Below are 24,103 nucleotides of genomic sequence, written 5' to 3' on the forward strand. Positions count from 1 at the left end.
TCTTCCAAGCTGTGGCTGGTGGGGCCTCAAAGAGGTTCTCACCTGTGAGGTGTGGATCAGCCAAGACCCCGACGTGGGCGGAAATTCCCGAACCCATTCTGATGCCCGCCAGTGTTGGGCTTGGCTTCGCCATCCCCAAGTCGGGGTTCCCAGGCGTGCCCAAGGCCTCTGCATAGTTGCCGGGCGGGTCTGGAGAAACGCGACCGCTGTTGCGAGGTCCTGTGTCCAGCAACCTTATATCAGGACCCATGAGAAGAGACCTCCCTGGTCCAAAGCTTGTGCGGGAATTTCAACAAATTTGTCCGCCCCAGGGGCCCAATGCAAACGGCTGCTTTTTCGTGCCCAAGACACTAAAACGCACTTCTCTCAGACACCGTAGGGTCTTCAGAAGCTGGAGTCTGGCCCAAGCCACAGAGAGAACTTTTCAGCTCCGCAATACTCTCCTACTCATTCTACCATCCCCTTAAGGTGGAATGGAGGTACTGGCCCAGAGAGTGCGCCCAGGTCTGCGCGCGCGCGCGCGCCACTAGCTCCTCTCACGCGCTTTTCAGAGTAATTCTGCCTCGATCCATTAAAAGCACCAATACTAATTTATATACATATATAAACAAGCTGAAGGTCTTCCTCCTCCTCATAAATCAATTTGCGTAGTGAACCTCCCTCTGTCTTAAACTAAAAGCTCTTTGGAGGCACTTGTCAAAGAGTTTAGTTAAAATACTTTTGATCTAATGGAAAAATCGTGGACCTAGGAGAGGACTGGGTAGGAGGCGGTGTGGAAATCGGTTGGTATTGGTATAAACTGAATCGTTTCAATACCTCTTGCTCACCCACCTTCCCTTTCCCACCCATCATCACCAAGTCCACACGCCGCCGCATTCCAGAAAAAAAAAGGAAAAGACACGGCCTCGTAAAGAGCCGAGACCGCCCAGACGCCTAGCTCCTCCGGGTTAGAAGCAGAAGCGGCCCCTTTACCACCACTTTCCCAGTTAACAGCTGCCAATTTATCCGGCTTCTTGGGCTTCAGATTAATGTGGATCTTCCACGTAAACGATTTACGGATGAAATAAAAGCCCTTTAGAGCAATACTTCCTTTCAAGTTCTTAAGATGCCTCTAAATCTTTCTGGTAGTGAGTGGCTGGTGTGGGGGCGGGGTGGAAACCGGGTGTGGGGCGGGTGCCCCGGGAGGGTGCGGAGAGAGGGGAGTGGAGGGTTAACTGCTTTGCGATCTCACCAAGCTCTTCCGAAATGCCAGTCCACTGTTGCGGCGACAATATTTCTGGTGTTGGGGCCTTGTCTCTTCTGGCATTTGTCTGAAATGGAACTCTCTGTCTAACCCAGGCCTGGGCGCGCCCTCCCCGGGTAAGTGGGGAAGATGGGGGTGGGGTGGGGGCGGAGGGGGCCCCGGGGTGGAGTTAGTAGCCTGCTTATTTTCATATTCATTAGAACTGGGAGGTTGCCCAAGGAGCCCAGCTGAGTTTCAAGATATAAAAGCAACTTCGGGTGCCCCCTTTCCAGCCCGCACGTATTAAAGGGCTCGAAGTCGGGCAGCTCCCGGCATCGCAGTGCTAGCTTCCCTTTCCCTCCTCTCTGGCCCTCCCTCCTCCCGCCCACTCGCTCCCTCCCCCAGCGCTCCCCAGCCCCTGCGCCCCGAGATCTCCGAAACAGTCTTCTAGGATTATGGAGTTTCTGAGCGAGAAGTTTGCCCTTAAGAGCCCGCCAAGTAAAAACAGTGACTTTTACATGGGCGCAGGAGGCGCGTTGGAGCACGTTATGGAGACGCTGGACAATGAGTCCTTTTACAGCAAAGCGTCGGCTGGCAAATGCGTGCAGGCCTTTGGGCCCCTGCCGCGAGCCGAACATCACGTGCGCTTGGAGAGGACCTCACCCTGTCAGGACAGCAGCGGTGAGTAGTCAGCGCCCCAGCTGCAGCCCCAGCAGCCGCACCCCTTCGCAAATCTGAAATGTGGGACCCTTCAGGATAGTCAGAGAGCGAAGAAGGAAGAAAAGGAGCGAGAAAGAGCGAGCTGAGGGCTGAGGAAGGCAGAGGAACTCTGCGCGCTTTAGGAAGCGGTGGTACAGCTGCGGCGGACTTTTGCTGGGCAAAGGAATTATTGAGAACCGGATTACTTCCGCGTGATTCTCATTTCACTTTTGGGTAATGTAAGTTATAGGTTAGAGCGTCTCTAACCAGGATCCCAGCATAAAGTGATGGGGCGCTAATTAAAGCGTAATTGAGTCAAGATAGCGCGCTTCCTCTGTGAGCCAGCCGCGTTGCTGGACGGGAGGAGCTGAAATCAATCACAGATCCTTAGAAGACGTCACTATCGTTGGGGAAAAATGAGAGATCTTTGAGCTCCTTTAAGAGAAGAACTTTTATTGTCCAAGGTGTGGCGAATTTTTTCATTGTGAAGTTGGGAGTATTGCTAGATGATAAGATCGTGCGAATATGTAATTTCTGTTTTTATGCAATGCCGCATGTGTAAAGTTTTGTTTAATACCAAATCACTTTAAATAGCTTGGGGCAAAGAATCACTGGTATAATCACTTACTCGAGGATTTGCGTTGTCTGTTTTTCTGACTTACCATTAAAAGTCACCTAAGAAGCCTTTTGGAATGCTTCTGGGTGAAATCTTCAACTTTGAATGCCCAAGTATCTCAAAGTCAAAATGTTATCAAAACAAACCATCTATCTTTTCTATCTTGTAACCCAATACAAACCTATTATTTCAGATCGCGACAGCCAAAACACGTTTACAATTCCAAGAAGACTTTTCCTTATCATTGTATATATTCCACAGTTAAGCTGTAAGAAGTGGGTTGCTTTAAAATAACAAACGAATTAAGTGTGAAATACTTATAACAAGCCTCCACCGCCTATTTTATTGGAAGTTCCAATATCTGGCAAGACACTGGCTTCATAGAAGCTCATTAACTGAATACTTTGTACAGACGCTTTAAATAAATCTATGTTATTTATTTTATCCAGTGTGGCGGGTTACTCTTAACTTGTAAGGGGTAAAACAACATTAAAGACGCAAGTGATAGAGAAAATAATAGTTAAGGCATTTCAATCATTTATTTTAATGACGTTAACTTTTTAATACATTAAATTATTGACTTTCGGTTGTATTCATACTGCGGCATCTGTATTTTTGGAATTCTCAGATGTATACTGAACTTATTTGACTTGACGGAACTTTAATAATTCTTCATTGTCCCATGTTGACGGGTAGATGGGCTCAATCATATTTCAAATTGTCGGGAATCCAAAATGAGAAGAGAAATAGATGATTTTTGATAATTTGTTAACTTTTAACTGAATACCACACTGTTAGGATGAATTTTCACAGGAGAGTATTGAGTGAGATGAACACGGGCAACCGTCTGCTTAATTTGGGAAAGATCCTGCCTTTCTCCTGAGATGCCCTTAGCCACTCCATGGCTTCCCCTCCCCCATCCCTAATTGCCGCAGTTCCTAGTTTAACTCTGTCCACTGAGACAAAACTGTATTGTTAATCAGCCAAGGCCCTTTTTAGAATTTAATGTTATATCACATCTTCCTTTGCATAAAAGCTATTAGGAATTTAAGTTATATAGGCATTAAAGTCGATTATAATTGCAGAAGATAACGGTTCTTAAAATATGGGAAATAATTTTAAAAACAAAAACAAATGAAAAAAGTATGATTATCCTTTGGAAGTTTTTGTCCTGACTGGATTGATTTTACTTTTTAATAATGCCTCCCATTTCCTTATGTGCATTCATTGTTATTTGTGTGTGTGGCATTACATGATACATTTTTGTTTTATATTGCACACATAAAATCAGATCTGAAGAAAATTACTGAAATTGAAATACCACATAGCATGATGCCAGATGTCATACTTTGTAATGTTTTAATAGATGTTTTAATTTCTATGCGTTCCCAGAAGAGACAATAAACCTTTGTCCTAAAACATATTACATGAGTTAAACAGAAAAATGGAATATTTAAGAAACAGCAACTAGATGAGTTTTTAAGGTAAAGATGCCTACTTAAATACTATTTTCTGTAGAAAGCATTATAATAAATTGATAAAATTTCATTTTTTCAATTTAGATTTCTTTTTGAAAAAATTGAAATTCAGGCATGAGTATTTAGTTGAAATATTCAAAATGTCCCAATTAAATCAATAGGCTATAAGTTTTGTGTGGAGAGGAAAGTAATGTGTGGAAATAGGCATGTACATATTATTTTACATTAAAATGTTTTGTTTGAACCTCACAAGTGGCTTAATTTTGTCCTTTTTGAAAAACCATGACATACCAAGTTTGGTTCACTTTTCAAAAATCATGGTCTCTTCGGTTTTTCATTTTAAGTCTAGGGCATCTTTCATTTTGATTACATTAATTTGATTATATTATATGTGTATGAACCTTATATTAACCCTATAAAATACAACCATGGTTTTCCATAAATGATTAATTCAATGTGCACATTTTAAAATGATTTTAAAGCCTATTCCACAATGAATTAGTAATTTTACATAATGTGATGATCAAATTAATTATTGTGCCAGTGCACAATAAATCATTAAACAGACCTACATCCTGATACTCTGAATTGCTTTGACTTAATTTTTTCATCAAGATGTGTTTCACAATCCTGAGAGCTGCTATTTTTCCCTCTGGGTACAGTGAACTATGGGATCACCAAAGTAGAAGGACAGCCCCTTCACACCGAACTGAATAGAGCTATGGACAACTGCAACAATCTCCGAATGTCTCCGGTAAAGGGGATGCCAGAGAAGGGAGAACTGGATGAACTTGGGGATAAATGTGACAGCAATGTGTCTAGCAGTAAAAAGCGGAGACATAGAACCACCTTCACGAGTTTGCAACTGGAGGAGCTGGAGAAAGTCTTTCAGAAAACCCATTATCCGGATGTGTATGTCAGAGAACAACTGGCTCTGAGAACAGAGCTCACGGAGGCCAGAGTCCAGGTAGGAACCAACTGGAGGCCTTGTTGGGGTGGGATCATAAAAGGAATAGCTTAAGAATAATTGCATTTTGTCACAAAGTAAGAAACTGATCCTGGAACTGAAACCCTAGAACAATGTAATATGTAGGTCCATTAAAAGATCCTTTTTACTTGCAAAAAAACTGACCACTCAAAGCATAATGAAACCAGTTATTACACAGGCATAAAAATTAACACTCACTTAAAAAGAACAGAATTTGATAACATTTATTTGATTTAAAAGCATAATTTTTAAAGGTCAAAAACCAAGAGTTACAACTTTAGGTAATCAATAAATTTAATTTTGTTTTTCTGTTTTACCAGCCATTGAGATTCTTTTTAGATTAAATACCAAGTATTTGTGAATTATTTTTATAATAACACATAAATCTATAGTTGAACTTGGATTGTGGTCATAATAAAAAAAATGAACCCCACAATTCATATGTATATATATGATAAGATATTTTCACTGACATAATTAAAGAAGTATAAAATAGCTCATTTCTCATTTTTGGCCTTAGTAGTTGTCAATACATAATAACATTCTGATTTCTAAAATTTAGTTAATTATATATTTTTGTAGTATAAAAAGTGAGTTACTGAAGTGAATTTTTGTACGTACTCAATTATTTCAAATTATCAAATCAGATGGTTCAAGTGCTTATATTTTTTAATAATTTGAAGTAGAAAAATTATACTAGATGAAAATTTGACTCTTAATTGTGTTTTATTTTGTCTAGATTTGACATTGTCAAATTACATTTTTATTAGTTCCCAAGTAATAAATAAGAGCTTAAAATGAATCAGTAATTCAGGAGAATGGTCTTTTCCTTTGTGTGTATTTTGACTTTAATTAGGAAAATACTGTATTCTTCAATTCTGATAAGCCTCCAGAATGGAAAAATGAACAAATAGTGAAAAATTTTGTCCTGAATGCAGTGAAGTAAAAGGAAATTTTAGGAATAAGTCACTGTAAGGTTCCATACGTCATTAAAGACAACATCTGGTGGTGATAACAAGCAGCAGATTTTTGCTTGAGTTTGTGGAAGTAAATGGTTATTTTATCTTAGTTCAGGAAGTAAATATATAGAAAGCTGCGCTAACAAGAATATTAGAATTGTCAAGTATTAACACCAGCCCTGTATGTGTGTTTTTTGGTCTTGTGTCATATATATTTAAATTATTTATACTTGTAACCATAGAAAAATATGTTTACATACAGAGTGATCAGCTGTATCCAGTGCATGTTTTCCCCTTAAGTCCTGATTAATTTTTGTCTAAGAACATATACAGGGAGCCAACCTGAACCTAATTTACTCAGGTTGTCCCCTTTCCTGCTTTTCACATTAGAATGGTAATTGGCACCCATATTAAGAAGAGCACCAAGGTCTTTTTGACAGTGAGAAAACAAAACTCAAAAAACCTTCATTACTAATTTCCCTTAGTACGTTCTTGGTGCCTGTTTGAAGAGATAGAAAAGAAAATATTTGTGTTTTGTTTTGTTGTCTCAAGTTCTGGGTATAATGGATAATATGCATTGTACTAAGTAACCATACTAAACAGGTAGCATTTTTATCTTGTTTTAATTAATGAAAAACTCTTCAATATGCCATCTTAAATTTCCAGTCTAAACTTGAATATCATATTGGGTATTAATAGGTTGCCAAAGTTGTGAAGGTGTATAGATATAGAAGATTAGAATTGAGTATGAAAGAGAATGTAAAACTTTCAAGTAAATTTTACTGAAAGACTTTCGACCCCTTGTATTTTTGTGTTTAATTTCTAGTTTCTTCCCTATTTTACATTTTGCACACATAGTTGTGGAAAGATGATGAAAGAGATTCCTTAAATCTTCTTGTATAGTGTGTACTCAAAAATATCAATTTTCCTATTGAAGATAATTTTCTGTATCTCTCTTGACTACATTAAAATATTAAAATGAAGATTTTTTTGAGAGCTGGAAATGTGAATTAATAAACCTTCTTAGGAAGGTGGCAAATTGGATAAATATTTCTAATACATGATTAGAGAAATTATGGAAGACATAGTGACCTGAGAAAGGCCACACTAAGTCACTGGAATTCTTGACACTTGGTTCTATCCACCCTATTTAATTTATTATTTAGATTACCTGTAAGCGTTTCATATTGGAGGTATGATTGTGAAACTATCAGAGCATTTTACATAAGGGAAAATAAATGATGTTGTTTAAGCGATAAGTACATTTCTATATTTTAAAACAATTCAACTTTAGATGATTCTATTTTACCTGTAGCCCTTACCATGTTCAATGTAATATCTTCTATTTTTCTATTTCTAAATATTCAAGACATTTCCACTACTGTCATATATTTTAGATGCAATCTTTGTTTTAATTTTTATAATATTATCTAGGTATTTTTACAACCCAGAACAGTCTTCATTTTGTGATATGTTTTAAAGATAACTTTTAAATAAATATTTATTTGATCATAGATTGACTGAGTTTATGTTTTTGCATGCTCCGAATTAAAAAGCTTTTTATCTCCCAGATTTCAGTATTCTCTTGGAAGCAGAATACCTGTGATGATGTGGAAACAAAAGAATCTTCAAGATCATATAATCTAAATCCTTTCATTTTCTATAAATAAGAAAATAGAGGCACTAACATATCAAATAAGTTTGCTGCAAGTCTCATGGCTTTTTTTAATTAAATTATATTTCCTCACCCACATACTACTTATCATATCAGTGTATGAGAGAAAGTAAAATCTGTGTATCCTTCTGTGTTATAAAGAAATACCATTTTTTGTGATTTTTATTGAAGTGGTTTTCCTTTCTGGTTTGAAATATTTTAATATCAAATTTGCTTTATCAAATATTCCTTATATGAAATTTCACTTTTTTAAAAAATTAGGTTTGGTTTCAAAATCGAAGGGCCAAGTGGAGAAAAAGGGAACGTTATGGCCAAATACAACAAGCTAAAAGCCATTTTGCTGCGACCTACGATATATCAGTTTTGCCAAGGACTGACAGCTACCCACAGGTATGGTAAACTACACAGGATGCTGATCAAGAAATGTAGATGTTGTAAATTCTTCAAAGGGTGAGCATAGGCTTTGTTATACCTAATATAGCAGTCAATAATGACAGTTCAACTTCCAGATAACTTTTTAAAAATTTGTTAAAATTTGTTTTTTATTAAAAGATTTATTTTGTTATTATTTTCTTTTAGTCATTCACATAAAGATTCCATGATCTCTTCCTTCTGGATTTTTTATACATTAATAAATGAAATATTATCATTTAATGATATAAGCTTTTTAATTTTACTCTACATTTAATTATTCAGACTTCCTTTCTTTGCTGACTTTTAAAAACAAATAGTGTTACGTCATCCAATCAGGGTGGCTACTGTTTCCTAGACTATTCTGGAACCTGGTATCAAATGTGGCCTTTTAAATCCTCAATTCCACTTAAAAATTTCTCTTCTATGTTTTTTTTTTTTCAGATGTGATATTTTCCATTGTGTCAAGGACACATGTAATCCTTTATGATTTAAAAACATGATTTTCAGAAATTAATCGTGCATAGGAAACACTTGCTTTCATCAAGGAATATCTTTTACCTTATTTTGAAAGCATTAGTAATTCTTTTCCTTCTTATTTTTCCTTTTAATTGAGAGAGTATATTTTCTTCTTTTTCATACCTTGTGATATGTATATGTGTAAATGGGTTTGATCTTTCTAATGTATTTCATATTATATTATTTTTCCTAATACTAAATAATGATATTCAGAACTGTATTTTGATATATAATAAGGAATATGTGTATTATAAGGAACAAGTCATGCTTTATTTTATTCTTTCATTACTTGGTGATATGTATTGTAAGGGACCTTTGTGAAAAAAAATGACACATCTGCTAAAAGCATACCTTGATAGTTTAGTGTTTAAACATCCAGCCATTTATGGAAGGGTTTTCATTTCCTACAAAGGTCAACATACCCTGTGATTCAGTCCTTTAATGTGCCTTCCTAGTGTTCTTGTCTTTTATATTCTTAAAAAAACATTTCAGGAACTTCATTTCTCCAGACCAATTCACCAAATTTGCTAAAGTAACACAGCATGTTAAAAGAGACTGAGAGCACCTTGTTCAAACCCCTCATTTTAGAAGTTAGGGTAACTGGCCAAGTTGAGTTAAGGAATTAGTTCATGATTGCACCAGTGGCTTCTTCAGGAACAGTGTCTGAAGAGCTATTGTATAGCTCAGCCTGTCCAAGTGGTGTGAAAACCACTTGAGTACATATCACATGCCTGTCAAAAGAAGTGTATTCTTTCTTCTTTTACAGTTTATCTTAAAGCATGAGTATGATTCTGGTTACTTATCATCATAGGGCCAGGAAAATTTTGATCACCACATATTGAGTGTTTTAGTTGAGTTTTAAACAAAATGTTCTGTGGGCGTTTCTCCTCTGGACCACAAGCTCCATGAGGACAGGGACTGTAACTTCTTACAGTTGTTAACACCACAATGACCCTCATTCTGTGTCTAGGCACTGTTCTCAGCAATTCACGTACTAATTTATTTAATCCTCCCAACAACCTTATGGGACAGGTGTTAATTAAATATATTCCTCAGTTGAGGAAACTGAGGCTCATAGAGGGGAGGTATTAACTCACTTTCACTAGTGATGAACCTTAGATATGGCCAGAGTCAAATTTGCCTGCCAAGAGTGAGATTTTAACCATACACTGAACTGTCTCTCCCAGTGAATATATTTAAATGTTTGAACAATTAAAAATTTATGCCAAGAAAGCCTAAGGCTTGAGTTGCATTGTTCAAATCTGCAATTTAGTTCAAAGGAGCAGGAAATGTACCCACAACCAGTGAAATATTTAAAAAAAAAATCAGATGGACTTCATCGTTTTTAACGGTTGACTGTGATGAACTCAGAAATAGTAAGGTAAAAAACTATGAACTCTTATAAAATGGACTTTAAATAGTCTTAATAATAAGTTTAATGCAGAACACTTCACTATGATAATTTTTTTCTTTCCCTTTTTCTTGCATCTTATTCTTTCAATCTTCATTCCTTTCCTTTTAAATCCCATTTCTATTTTTCACTTCTGTCTTCTTGTCTATTGGTTGCTTGAGCTCTGATTCTTTTCTTTGGTATTTTGTAAAGCATTTAAAGTAGAGTCTGGCACCAACTAAAATGTATATAAGGGCTTAATATATTCTGACTGGTCATCCCCTTTTCTTGGTTATTTTCCCATGGTGCTATTGTGCCTTGGAGTTTTAGGTGTCAATTAAGAAATTAAGGTGACCTAGTAGCTAAGGAAAGAAAGGAAATGGTACATCAAATTATACACTTGATAGTCTTTTTTACTCCATCAGTGATTAATTTAAAAATTTCTATGCATATATCATGGGAATTTTGCATCTCTTCATCTGTGTCTTCTCCATACTTTGTGGATGTTGGTTGTACCAAGGTATGGGAACACTGAGGAATTATGTTGAATTTAACAGTAAAATTCATGAATAATAAAAATGATAGCTGAAAAATTCATAGTAGAGTCTTGTATTGGAAAGTCATTTAATGTTTGGTTGCCAAAAATTCTGAAATGAAGTGCATCCACCTCCTTTCTATAGAAACTGGATAAACCCAAGGGAGATATCTCTTCTAAGTTAAAAGTATGTGGTAGACCTTTTATTTTAGTTGAGAAAAATAAGTATGGCAAGCATCAGCCTACAGGAATTATTTTTTTTATCATTAGGCTTGGAAATAGAAACTTATAATGGGAGAAATAAGAACGGAATAGAATCCAACAACTCAGTGCAATAAGACATTGAATTTGGTTACTGTTACTAATTACAGAAAAAATTATTAACGGCAGAAAAGTTGGAACTAGAAAATGTTGGAAGCAGGACAGAAATAAAAAATTAAAAATTTGGCTGGAAAGCAAAAACATACACACAAATACATGAAAAACAGAGATGGTTTAGAAAATGTTCTCCTCAAGCCTGCTGGGTGTGGATAATCATTGTATCCAGCGTATGGACTTCTATATATAACATGTAATGTGTTTATTTATGAATAGTAATGAATGCTTACTAAAGTGTTTTAAATACTTTGTTTCAAATGGTTTTTATTACACTGAAATAACAAAAGCCATAGCAGTAAAAATAGTAACTAACAATTGGGGGCTTATTTTAAGTCAGGCACCGTGCATCCTTCTTACAGTCATTAACTCATTTAATTTAATTTGAGGCCCGATTTTCTGGATTCAGAAGTCTAGGGCTCTTTTGCCACAATATCTTCTTAATTCATCAACTTAATGGAATTGTTCAATTCTGACCGTAAAACATTATATCAGTTTGGAAACCAAAAATGCTTTCATTTAAAAAATTTATAGATTAATGATTTAAATTATTTAGAAAGTCTTGACACCCCGACACCTCTTAGAGACTTTTTTTTTTTGATATTTTTCTTAAGTTTCCTTTCGACAGTAAATGAATAAGAAAATGATAGTTGGGGCATCCAGAATAACAAACTTAGAGTTATTTTATTTTTATGTAATGAATATAGTAGTTGAATAAAGAAAAGTTCTTCATTTTGACCCACAATATCACTTACCATTTGACAACATTAGCTAAATTTAAATATTGGATGTTCCAGTTGTGGTATTTAAAAAAAAAAAATATTGTCATTGCTTGTGCTGAAGTCTGTCTCCTTTGAGTTCCCTTCGCCTCATGTAAACTATATTTTTGCATTGAAGCTTCTATATCCTGTCTCCATCAGCACAGCATTTTCTCATGGGCTCTGTGGTGGTTTGTATGAAAGGTCTGCAATGTAAAGTATTAAAATATGAACCACTTCTTATCACCTTTGTATCACTATGGTATTAAGTAAGTTACATAGTCACTGAATAGATATGAATTAAAGTACTGACTTATTTCAATAGTTCTTTGGTAGTACCTTATTTAAAAAACAATTTTCAATGAAACAGCTTGTTTCCTGAATCTCTGTTAGTAACCAGCTCTGTGATCTTCAGCAGTTAAATTTATCTCAATTTTCTTCTCTAACAGACTAGCAAGGTTTTGCAGATCCCTTTAAGCTTAGCTTTTTCTCTCCAACATTATTCATATTAATCAACAAATATTTGCTAGATGCTGGTTTAGGCAGAGTGGAATATTTGCATTATAGACAGATTACAAACTAGGTAATGTTTGTACTAAATTTTGCAAGCATTTTTTGGTGCAAACTAATCAGAGACCAAAACAATTTTGACTTTGGATTTGAAAAGCAAGCAGATCTATCAACTTTAAAAACTCATTTATAATTTAGTAAAACCAAAGCACTTTTTAAATTAATTTTTTGGTGAATAAAATATTCTTAAATGTTTTCTGGGAGTTTATAGGCAGCCTTCGTTCTTACAAGGAATGTTATTTTCATGCTGTTGGTTTGGTTGGATTATAAAGCATCAACTTTATTATGTACTTGTGAGGTGACTTTGTGTTAGTCCCTTGATTTCCTTGCTCTTCAGATTCCTTATTTGTCAAATGGAGATATTGTTGGTACTAGTGTTGGAGATGCTGGTAATGTAGAAGATGATGAAGATGATAATTTATTTATTTTTCATTAATTGTGAGGATTAAATAGATTTCTGAATTGAAAAGTCCTGTGTTTACATCTATGGAGCTGAATCCAAAAATTTGAGGAGAGCTAGGGCTTAATGTAAGCATTATGAGCATCAGTCAGAGAGTAATGGGTTCAAACCTAACTTTGCCACTTAATAGCTTTCAGATCTCTGGCAAATGAATTAACATAAAAACATTTTTCCTCATTTATTAAGTAAGGAGAAAAGCTTATATAATGTTTGTGAGTGTTGAACAAAATAGTTGGTGCAAAGTCCTCAGAACATTGCTTAGTACATAGTAAGTTTTCGATAAATGTGATTATGTAGTATCCATTAGTCAATGTTAATTTTGTTCTAAAGTATCTGCCTCTCAAGATAGATAAACCATTTGAGCGTTGTCTTATGCTGTAGCATTTAAGCTAATCCAAGCTGTGAATAAATTTAATTTGTAAGGGTTTAGGGGCAATATCAAATTCAGTTAAATATACTTTGCAGTTTAAATTAGGAAAATAGTCACTTTAGGATTTCAGGTATATTTTCTGTTCTCCAGAATTATTTATTAAAAAGGAAATGTTTTTATCAGAGTTTTCAAAAGAAAGGTTACAGTTTTTTTTTCTCACCTAAATTATGAATGAAGTCTTACTTAGTTTATGGTGCAAATCATCACTAAATACATGTTTACCAAATGTGCACTATGCCTTCAAACCTGTGGTTGTAATGATGCCTTTATAAAAATATGCTGGGAACTTGAACATACCAAGAGGTGGATTCAAGTTATAGGTAATTTGTTGTCATTGAAATAATTGAAAATAGATTAAACCTACATAGTGTTTCTAGTTTAAGAAATTCTATTTCAAATACTGTAATTTTCTAAAATAAAAATTTAAAGTTTCATTGTGAAGATAATTGTTCATCCCTCTTCATTTCTCCTCACTAGTTTTTCTTCTAATCTTAAAGTTTACCTTCACTTAAACTGAACAAGAAACAAGAAAATTGTTATCTTCAAACAGTGTGGTATAGCAATTGAGCAATATTTGGAGTTCTTACTTTTGATGAAAATATCACATTTTTATCAGTTATTTTTATTTTTTTTTACCAATTGCTCAAAGTAAACAAGTCAAAATCATTAAAAATGTTAATAATATAGCTATAATTAATATCTTGTATAATGAATGTTCTTATGTTTATAAAACAACCAATGAGAAGGTCATATAATTATACCCAAAAATTCTTTTAAAGTAAAGAAGGGACAAAAATGTTACCTTCATTTACAAACAAATGAATGTAAAATGTAAACAAATTATATTGGTATTGCACAATTTGTCACTAATTATAAACACAAATATTTAAAATAAGAAAAAATGATATTCTATGTTACTTAAATAATTTAGTTTTCACAATAGGTAAAACTGCTGAATTAATTAAGTGTATGATATATATCTTATATAAGTATGTATAAAATACTTAAAAATTTATATGTATACATATATATTAAAATAAGTTTAAGTATACCATGAAGGATTTGGGCAGTATCTACTAGGTGAGAGTGAAGCTGGCTATAGTAAATATTTAAAAATTTTTAATCAAAATATTTAATATAAAAACTTCAAAGAGATAAAGAATATCATCCTAAAGAAGTGAAGTACATTCATCTTTTGGATTATGAAGATAGTTACATTTATTTTTTTAAAAATATAACATTTAATTTAATACGATTTAATGAGTACACAACAAAGGTTTCCTTTTTTTTTTTTTGCTTTTTAATATGTAATCAGTCAAAGCATTGAATTTAATTAAATTTATCACACTTTTTTTAAAGAGAAGTAAGCCAACGAATTGAATAATTGCCAATATAAATAAAAAAAGATATAAAAATAAATTACCTCAGAATGCCATCATCAAGTTACACATATAAAACCTATTTCATAGGAGAATAGAGAAGAATCCTGTGGAAAATTATGTTAAAGAGTAACAAGTCTATGATAATAGATCTGTGGGTTCAAATCTATAGTTCATACCCTTATTGTTAATGCAAACCTTGCATTATATTGTAATCCAGACTCTTATGTATTCCATATTTAGTTTTTATTTTCATTTTTATTTTTGAAACAGGGTCTGCTGTGTAGTTCAGGTTGTTCTTGAACTTATTTATTAAGCCTCATGTTTGCATAGATTTTTTTTTATTATATATCATGGATATTAAATAGGTTACAAATTCACAGTTGATTTTTAAAATCACAAAAAATAAAATTACAATTTTGTTGTCTATATAAATTGAAGATGACTAAAACCAGTAGTTTTACTCAGGATTTTAACTCAAACTGATGCAGGATTTCAAATGGGAATTTCTAAGATTAAAGATATCCTATGCAAGTAAAGTATTTGCATATTTGATTTATATTGTAAGTTTTAAAAGTGCAAGAAAAACTTTATTCACAAATTTACATTTTCATCTTTATTATAATTATTAATTTATTTTATTAGGGTAATTGTGTCATTAAAGTCAATAAAACACTTGATGAATCAGCAATAGGTAGCATGAATATGTTAAAATACATGAAAAATAGTGTAAGGGATGTCTGGAAAATACTTCATAGAACATTATTGCTTGATAATAATAAAATAGCCCTCCTATTTTATTTCTTCCATAGATGAATTGATTTGAAAAGGTGCATTTTAAAAACATATGGTGAGATTGCCCATAGATAACAGTTAATGATCACAATTAGTATAGCAGTTAAAATAATTTTAACTCTAAAGAAAAAGATACAAATATCCTTAATGTGATTACATCTTTGCCTTGGAGAATCTTCTAAATATTATTTAAGCAATAAAATTTAAACATATTCATATGATGTTATTTTGAAATTTTTAGACAGTAACATATTTTATGAAAATTAGAACTTTGATTTCCATTAACCAAAGAGATACAATTTTATTGTTGTTAAGCAGTTATCTTTTTACATTATAAGTCTCCTATGACTACTATATTTAATAGTGATTTTAAAATGGAAATCATATTCTTGTTCCAAGTCCCTGTACTAAGATGGGATTTGTTAAAAATGAAATTTAACAGGTTAATTCATATTTAACATATGATCCTTTTCTAATTAGTAAATAATTTATAATCATTTCAGTTTTGTAGTAGTATATACTGAAAATTATGTCTTGGGAATTTTTGAAATGTAAATTGATTCCAAAATGTCCTTTTACTTTACATATCATCTTAGATATTTTTGATAAAAATTAGACCTAATTAATAGGTACTGATGAGGTACCCTTATTTTTTCGTCAAGTAGCAGCTAAAACACATACTCTCTTTTTAATAATTAGTTCAAGTTCGAATTTTTTTTTTTCAGGCAGTCTAGTATATGTTAGTCACTGGTAGAAAATTCACTGTTTAGAGATACATTCTTTCTTCTTGCCAGTAACTTATTGATGCAGTAATTAGAAAAGTTAATGCAACCCTGAAGTTAGCTAACAGCTAAAACTATTTACAAATTTCTAAGCACATAACTCATTGTCACCCTACGTTTTATAGGAAAAGATGTGTTATTAAAGTATGAAATAGTTTCTTTAAAAGTTAAATTTCTTTTGTAGAAATTTATGTTTTCAATAAGAGGGCATATGAATAAATTGTATAGTAATATTGTGCTAATAAATTTATATAGTAACCATTAAAATATGCATAGTAGTCAATAAATGTAAACATTCTATCAAAGAGGAAAATCAAAAGGAACTTTTGGATTAGTATATAAAAGGTATTGCTATAACATCATCACAAGTACCTCTTTGTGAGCCTCTGATTGCCGTCTTTTAGAACAAGCTTTAATTTAACTCCCTCAGGGAAGTGTGTGAGCTTGTGACATCAGAGTAGCATGATTGTTCACATGATGCATGTGTGTGAGTATGCACACACGCCTATAAATATAGATGTTAGTGGCAGGAGATAGGCGCAGTCAGTTTGCAGAGAAGTAGGACTAAGCTTACTTTAGTAGAAAAAATGTTATTTAATAAGTTGTTTTGGAGATACTTAAAAGTAAGAGAAGGTTGTTACTTAAATATTTTCATGTTCAGTATATCAATTAAATTGAAAAGGCCTATGTCTTCTGAATGGTACTCTCATTAGAATACAGAATAGAAAATGCTATTGTGAAGCCAATTTTTGTTTATACCACGCTACTTCATAGTTAAGAAAAAGACAAACTCTTGTTTCTTTTAAAAGGTTTTTAAAAAAATATTAAAGATCACTCATACAATAAAGTTAGCAAATGTATTTCTTCATCAAATTCTGTATGTTAAGATCTATTTTGCAGTTTTAATTACAAAGAATCTATCTATATCAAGTTGCTAAGATGAGTGAGCCTTACAGTTTCCCATCCATGATTTAACATAGTACTTCAATTCATTCCGTGTATATCTGCAGTAAAGAACTTTTAATGTGTAGGTATATATTTATTTACCTGTCTCCTTCTCTATTGCTTCTAATCTGTTGGAAGAAAAACAAATGTTAAGTGAATTTGGTTCCAGTTTGAAAAGTATCAGACAAAACAACAACTTTCCTTCACAATTCCAAAGTCATGGGCTAATTAAGTGTTAACTTTTTATTTGATTAGGAAAACATTCAGCGGCACATGTTCAAAGTGGAGTGGAGTAAGTCAGCTGAACTTCCATTCATACTAATGGGAAGCATTTGGCTAAGTTCCCTGGACAGTGCTTTGAACGTGCCCCTCGAACTTTTAAAAAATGTTGTGAGGCACATTAAAACATGGAGTGTTTGTAGTTTCTCCACTCCTTTTAAACACAATAAAGAAAAAAACACGTAAAGGCCTCCTTTTAAAAAAAAAAAAACTCAAGTAGGGTGTGAGCATTATTCAAGTGTTTCTGGTTGTTAAGTCCTGAGTATTGTGGTAGTTTGAGAGGCCTATAAAAAATCATTTGGTACTGGGTACTGTCACTGTAATGTCTACAAAATAGAACCCGCTGAAAAGAGTTATCCAATTTAGAAAGAAAAAAAAGAGAATTCTTTCTTCCAAAATGTATTAACAAATATAGTATTTCTTTTCTTTCTTTTGCTGGTTCTGGGTATCAAACTGAGAGTCTCATACATGCTATTCCGTTAAGCTTTACCGTTAAGCTACACTTCCAGCCCCTAACATTCTTTTTAATTAGTCAGAGGGTGTGATTTTATGGGTTTCTCTGTTGACAAATAGTTAATATGCAGTTTTAACTAATGCAACTTGTAGATGCCAGCACTCAGTTTAAAATTGTCACTTATATAAGAATATAAATGGTATATGGATGGAAAAAAAGTAGAGAGAGCCCATCTTGACAGCAGATTTAATCACCTATAATTTTGTTGTTTAGTCAAAGATTGCCTTACCAGGAGTAGATGATCTACAGCAAAGATGATACCTGCCCTACTGAGGCCAGACAATATCTAGGGTATGATACTCTGTTGTAAATGCCACTCATTGATAAGGGTGAAGGTTGTTGGAAACTCAAGTGTAGACAGAGGAACACAACAAGAATGGCACAGTTTAAAAACCAGGTCATTTGAAGAAAAATTAAAAGGACTGGAGATATTACCTGGAGGAGACATGGAAATTGTATCACAGTTGTCTGATGACATTCTAAGATTTTCATATGTAAGAGTTGAAAACTTATTCTGTATTATTTTAAGATGCATAAATAGAAACCATAAGTAGAGGAAGATAGCTTTACCTTTACAGAGCTCTCCAAAAGATGGGTTTTTATTTTTAAGCAGCAGAGTTTATTATAGGAAATGAGCAAAATCAAAGGTGTATGGAGAATTTATGTATTGGGAAGAAACTGGACTATAGTAGTGTTTCCTAATTTCAGTTGATTTTTAGAATTGCATTGCATTGTTACTATTACCGTTATTTAAATACAGATACCTTGAACTGAAACCCCATACTTAATGAATCAGAATTTCCAGGGAAATGCATCTGTGATAGAGAATAAATTTTAATAGAAGAAATATAAACTTTCTAGGTAGAATACAGATATCAAGGTCTAGGAATGTAAATTAATTTTGTTAAGCTAATGGAGTATGGTGACTTTATGAAATGAAATTTAGGTATGTTAGTCTAAGTCGTTGATAAAATTTTGATTATACCTGCAAAATGGATCTGACCAAATTTCATTTTATTAGGGATATTTCAATCATTCAATACATTTTATTAAGAAGATATCATGATATGTCAGGACTCAGGATAGGGGAAACAAATATGATTAATAATCATGGAGTTTGCTTTCAGATGGTAGGGCCTATGGACCATTATAAAGTTGAGATTATGAATAGGTAGATAAGCAATTGCAACTTATAAAATAGTTATGTTATTATTGTATTTCTTAAGATTTCCTGGGTTCAGATTTGACCACTGTTGGAGTTATGCAGTCTTGGGTGAGGGTGTTCAACTCTCCATTCTATAGCTGTAGTAACTTCTACAAAGTGGGGATAGTAAAAGCACCCATCTTTTAAGGGGTTGAAACAATTAAAAGAGAATTCTTTCTTCCAAAATGTATTAACAAATATAGTATTTCTTTTCTTTCTTTTGCTGGTTCTGGGTATCAAACTGAGAGTCTCATATATGCTATTCCATTAAGCTTTACCGTTAAGCTACACTTCCAGCCCCTAACATTCTTTTTAATTAGTCAGAGGGTGTGATTTTATGGGTTTCTCTGTTGACAAATAGTTAATATGCAGTTTTAACTGATGCAACTTGTAGATGCCAGCACTCAGTTTAAAATTGTCACTTATATAAGAATATAAATCCCTGGCACATGGTGATTAATTGATGACCATTAACTCTCATGTGCATGATAGTGATCTTCATCATCAAATGTTTTAACATCCAGAAGAGTGTTTCAGAGGAAGTGAAATCACAAGTCACTGGAGATAATTATCATTTGTGATGTTAATTCAAACTCTTGATATGGAAACCTACTAGGTCCTCAAAGTTAAAAGAAGACATGCCAGAAGTTTAAAAATTAAAGTCAGACTGATGAGCTGGGGTGGGGAGAAAAGAGAAAGACATTTTGGAAACAACCTGTATCAGGAAAAATGTACGAGCATCTCTCTACCCAATAAATGGCATATTCAGAATATTTGGGTATCTTCTGAAACCCAGCTAAAACATTCCTATGATAATGTGCTTTATCAATTTATTCTGCTCAGAAAACATCCATGTATTAGAAGTTCTTTCATCAGAAGAGTTTAACATGCTTGATCATGTCCAGATAAGAAGTTTTGATCAAAATAAAACTATTTTCCACTTACTCATTTCAATATAATAGACCATAGAACATTTTCCCTCCAATTTACAGGTAGACAAATGTTAATTTTTTAAGAGCGAAAATAGTGCCTTAATTTGCATTCATAGATTACCTTCCTTGCTTTTACCCTTCTTATTTTTGCTTTTTACCTAGTTGGTAAACATATGTTTGGGTATATGGGGTATAGGTAGATTATTTTATGTTTAGCAACATTATGTATGAACTGAGGAATCCTTTAACAAAATATAAGGCATTCTATCATTATCTTGCTTTTCATTTGTTTTTACAAAAATGTGCCAGTAAGTTCACTTTCTTTCTGAAAGCTCTTTGTCAGTCATGTGACTGTGGTTTCTGCAGTGCAGTACAATGTTTGATTGAATGTCAGAGAAAAATCACCCAGATTAAGTTAGAAGGGTTAGTTTGACAGAGTAATGACAATAACAGACCTCTTGTTGGTTTGAGATACATAACTCAGCAGTCCCGGGCACCAATAATTTTATTTCAGCTAAAATTAAATACATATAATAGAGTGAGCTAAAAGTAAAACAGCAGAGCCTATTATACTTTAAGAATTAATTAAATGTACAAATCATTATATATATGTATATATATAGATAAATCTAGATATAAATACATAGATATCTCCCCTTAATATGTTTTTATTTACATTTCTATATTTATATTTCTATATTTTATTTATATTTCATGTAACTATATAAATCTGTTATATATAAAATATATTTTATGAATATTTAAATTATGAATATATTTATATAAGGAACTGCTTTTCAAACAATGCAGAAATAAGCATCTTGTCAATCAGTGAAGTCCTTGACAAATGGTTGGGATTAGTTGGTCAGGTTTTCTCTTATATTTTAATACCTGGTTAAGCCATCCTTTCTTGAGGACAGAGTAACTTCTCTATCAGTGTGATCCACTATTAATTGAAGACAAGTTGTCATAGAAAATACAGTTCAAGCTTAGGTTTTTTGTAAGATCACACCAGAGATTTTATGTAGTTGCCTGTATCTTCATGGAAAAAATAAGGTGAAACATTGTGTATGTGTTGAAATAATTGCTGATTCTATCCTTAATATCTTGACTTTAAAAAGATAAGAAAGCTAGATATGATGAGCAATGTATTATAATCATGTTGCAGAAAGCATACAATTCGATCACTCCTAGAAGGCCTGTTATCTCTCTGTATTGCTATACCATGCAATGTTTTCCATGATTCCTACCAATTTTTAATGATTTTCTTTGTGCTTTCTGTAATGTATGTGATCAGTTTTCTTACTTGTTTAAAGTTCTTGTCTGTTTTAGATTGAGATACTTCCTATTCAAAATTCATATTTTATTCAGTGTTTCTTTTACATGCTAGTACTTTCACAGAAATTTTGCTTGTTGGCAATATTGTATTGAATGCTTTCAATAGAGATTTAATAATATGAATTGTGAATTTCTTGGGCACAAACTACAACACAGTTTTCAATCTCATATTTCAGGTGTATACTACTTCAATTATACTCATATGATCTTTTACCCTAACATTTGCATAGGTTTTTCAGTTATGTTTCTATACTTGGTAATGATCCATGTCACAGAATTTTAGTCTGTTTTTCATGTTCCATGTCTGTTTTAAATTCACTATATCAAATTATAAATAATTGAGAAAAATGTCTGAAATATATATATGTTTCCCAATTTCTCTAAGATATGTATTCAAACCTGTAGGGATACACGAAACGATGTGAGGACAAATACTTTCTGTGAATTTGATTAAAAAACTGTCTTTACAGACCTAACAGCAGAACATCAGCAATGGTTTCCAACAAAAACTGCATAGGAGTCCAACTGCAGACCTCAGACAATGTGGTTCTGTTATTTTGTTTAGAAAGGTGAAAACTGTCTTTAACTTAAAATCATATTTTAAACCACCTTTCTAACTACATGAGTTCTAAGTCATGAATCCTGACTAAATCTTCCATATTCTGTTAAAAAATCATGACTATGAAAGAATGCTTAAGAGATTGAGGGTTTTGAGAGTATTTTATGTGGTCAAGTATGTGGGTTATGGTAATCTATTATAGTATATAAACTAGAAGAATCTCTCAAATAACTTTTTTAGTTGTTATTATTATTATTTTTTAGAATATAGTAACAGACAACTCAATAGGGTGCAAATAATGAATAGTTAACCAAACTTCGTACATGTAATTTAAGAAAGTGAACAAAAGTGAGAAAATATGAATGTAATATTTGTTGTCTTATATGTTCCAGATTCAGAACAATTTGTGGGCAGGAAATGCAAGTGGTGGTTCTGTGGTTACTTCATGCATGTTACCACGTGATACTTCCTCCTGTATGACACCTTATTCCCACTCGCCTCGGACAGACTCCAGTTACACAGGGTTTTCAAACCACCAGAATCAGTTCAGCCACGTGCCCCTCAACAATTTTTTCACTGACTCTCTTCTTACTGGGGCTACCAATGGACATGCATTTGAAACAAAGCCAGAGTTTGAGAGGAGGTCTTCCAGTATCGCGGTTCTTCGAATGAAAGCCAAGGAGCACACCGCCAATATTTCATGGGCCATGTAACATAACAGTACTCTTTTATTTTTCTTTTAATAGTAAGGTAAAATTCTTATTTCTCATATTTAAAGGATGCCACAATAAGCTGCTGTGTGTGGAATTGCTAAAGGTCAAGATATACAGTGAGACCAGCTTAAATGAATAGTGGTTATTATTTAACATTAAAATCTAAGAATGACCCTCTGAAAGAACTAAATAGGTTTACCATGTACCAGTCTCCACAAACGCTGTTTTAGTAGTAAGTTTTTTTTCCCTATTGTACAAGTTGATGAAATATGGTCATGCAGTTTCTTAAAAAGAATAAATGTATTAAACAAATTCCTCTGTTATAGATTGATTTATGTTAGTTCTGTATAACAAGAAATCCCTTGTAAAATAATACCCGATAAAGGAGGAAATGCACTGGGAAAATGTCAAGATACCAAAGCTGTCAGGTAAATATTGAACCAGGGTGTTTTGGGGAGTTAACTGTCATTTCTCCTTCTTTAGCTCTGAGAAGCAATGCACATATCCCTTGTTGCTGAGAATTTATCTTCAAGCCTCAAAGACTTTTTTATTTTTTTTTTTAAATAACCTCTGAATGTTTTAGTGAATTTCTACCCAAAGAAAAAAGGAGTTTTCTGAAAAAACCAGGATTTGCATGAGATATTTGGTCATTGTTTCCTGAAACCATGTGGTTAAAGGTGATAACTGAAATATTCCGGTATGATTTAAAATAGAGTCACGAGGAAAGTTTTTATAAATGCCACTTTTTAATGAAAAAGCCAGCATGAACTCTGTCACATAGTTATCACAAACAAGGGGAAATAAAGTCACCAAGTGCACTGTTGGTTTTAGACTAAAAGGAGTTTGATTGCACAGCACACACAAACATCTAATAAATACATTAGAATAACATTTTCAGTTAAAGGGGCAGCAAGTCAGAATATATACTTATTTTGTAGACATGAGCATACTTCTATTTTTTTGTGTGTGTGTGTTTGTTTGTGTGTGGTGTGTGTGTGTGTGTGTTTGCTTCTTGGTGCACTATGCCTTAAGTATTTTTTTGTTACTGTGGTTTTGCACAGAGAATTAAGATATAAGAAGACTAAAATTTCTGGTGAAAAAGAAGAGAAGAAAAATACATTGCATCTGGAAAATTGCTAACCCTTTGATTTACTTCTCCTCCCTTTCCCCTGTCACATTCCAAGCTTTTTCAGATGAGTGAAATGTCAGCCTCCTTGAAAGACTCTTAAGTTCATAAAGGCAAAGTAAATTAATTGAAATGAAGATGACTTTCATGGCTAGGATCAGAGTATGGTCTGCTCTTTGTAGTCTCTTAGAATCTTTCTGTGGTTCCTACAGACTTTAGGCATCAGCTCAGAAACCATAACAGCTAAAGGACAAGAATAAATGAACTTTTAAAATTAAATTTCAGGAAGAGTACTTAACTCCAGTGTCTCTTCTAAGCAGGAAAATATATGCAGCAAGTAGACATTTTTGTGATAAAATTTTAAATCAAACAAATGATGGAAATCAGTAATGTTCTAAAAAAACATTCCCCAACTTGATGATAACTCTGTTCTTTATTGCTTTTGTGTTCTC

At 33.2% G+C, this 24,103-nt stretch overlaps 1 protein-coding gene across 2 annotated transcripts; it reads left to right on the forward strand.

Annotated features, from left to right (window-relative positions):
- Positions 1–695: 695 nt before the first annotated feature.
- Positions 696–23,381, forward strand: LOC306662980 (ALX homeobox protein 1). 2 transcript variants are annotated; one of them, XM_079143274.1, is made up of 6 exons: positions 696–1,127; positions 1,236–1,359; positions 1,444–1,903; positions 4,678–4,982; positions 7,899–8,027; positions 22,205–23,381. In XM_079143274.1, exons 3-6 carry the CDS (start codon positions 1,678–1,680, stop codon positions 22,523–22,525), a joined length of 981 nt encoding a protein of 326 aa, XP_078999400.1. In that variant the 5' UTR covers positions 696–1,127; positions 1,236–1,359; positions 1,444–1,677; the 3' UTR covers positions 22,526–23,381. The 2 variants fall into 2 exon arrangements, with proteins under 2 accessions (XP_078999400.1, XP_078999401.1); XM_079143275.1 differs by having other exon boundaries at positions 1,751–1,903.
- The last annotated feature ends 722 nt before the right edge of the window (positions 23,382–24,103 follow it).

This window comes from Sciurus vulgaris, assembly GCF_902686455.1.
Source record: "Sciurus vulgaris genome assembly, chromosome: 5".
Classification (NCBI taxonomy): domain Eukaryota; kingdom Metazoa; phylum Chordata; class Mammalia; order Rodentia; family Sciuridae; genus Sciurus; species Sciurus vulgaris.

Excerpts from the sequence above, each read along its gene's own strand:
- LOC306662980 (XM_079143274.1), top strand. The coding sequence starts at position 1,678 with ATGGAGTTTCTGAGCGAGAAGTTTGCCCTTAAGAGCCCGCCAAGTAAA. Across the intron at positions 1,904-4,677 it reads ACCCTGTCAGGACAGCAGCG|TGAACTATGGGATCACCAAA; the intron begins GTGAGTAGTCAG and ends CTCTGGGTACAG. Across the intron at positions 8,028-22,204 it reads GGACTGACAGCTACCCACAG|ATTCAGAACAATTTGTGGGC; the intron begins GTATGGTAAACT and ends TATATGTTCCAG.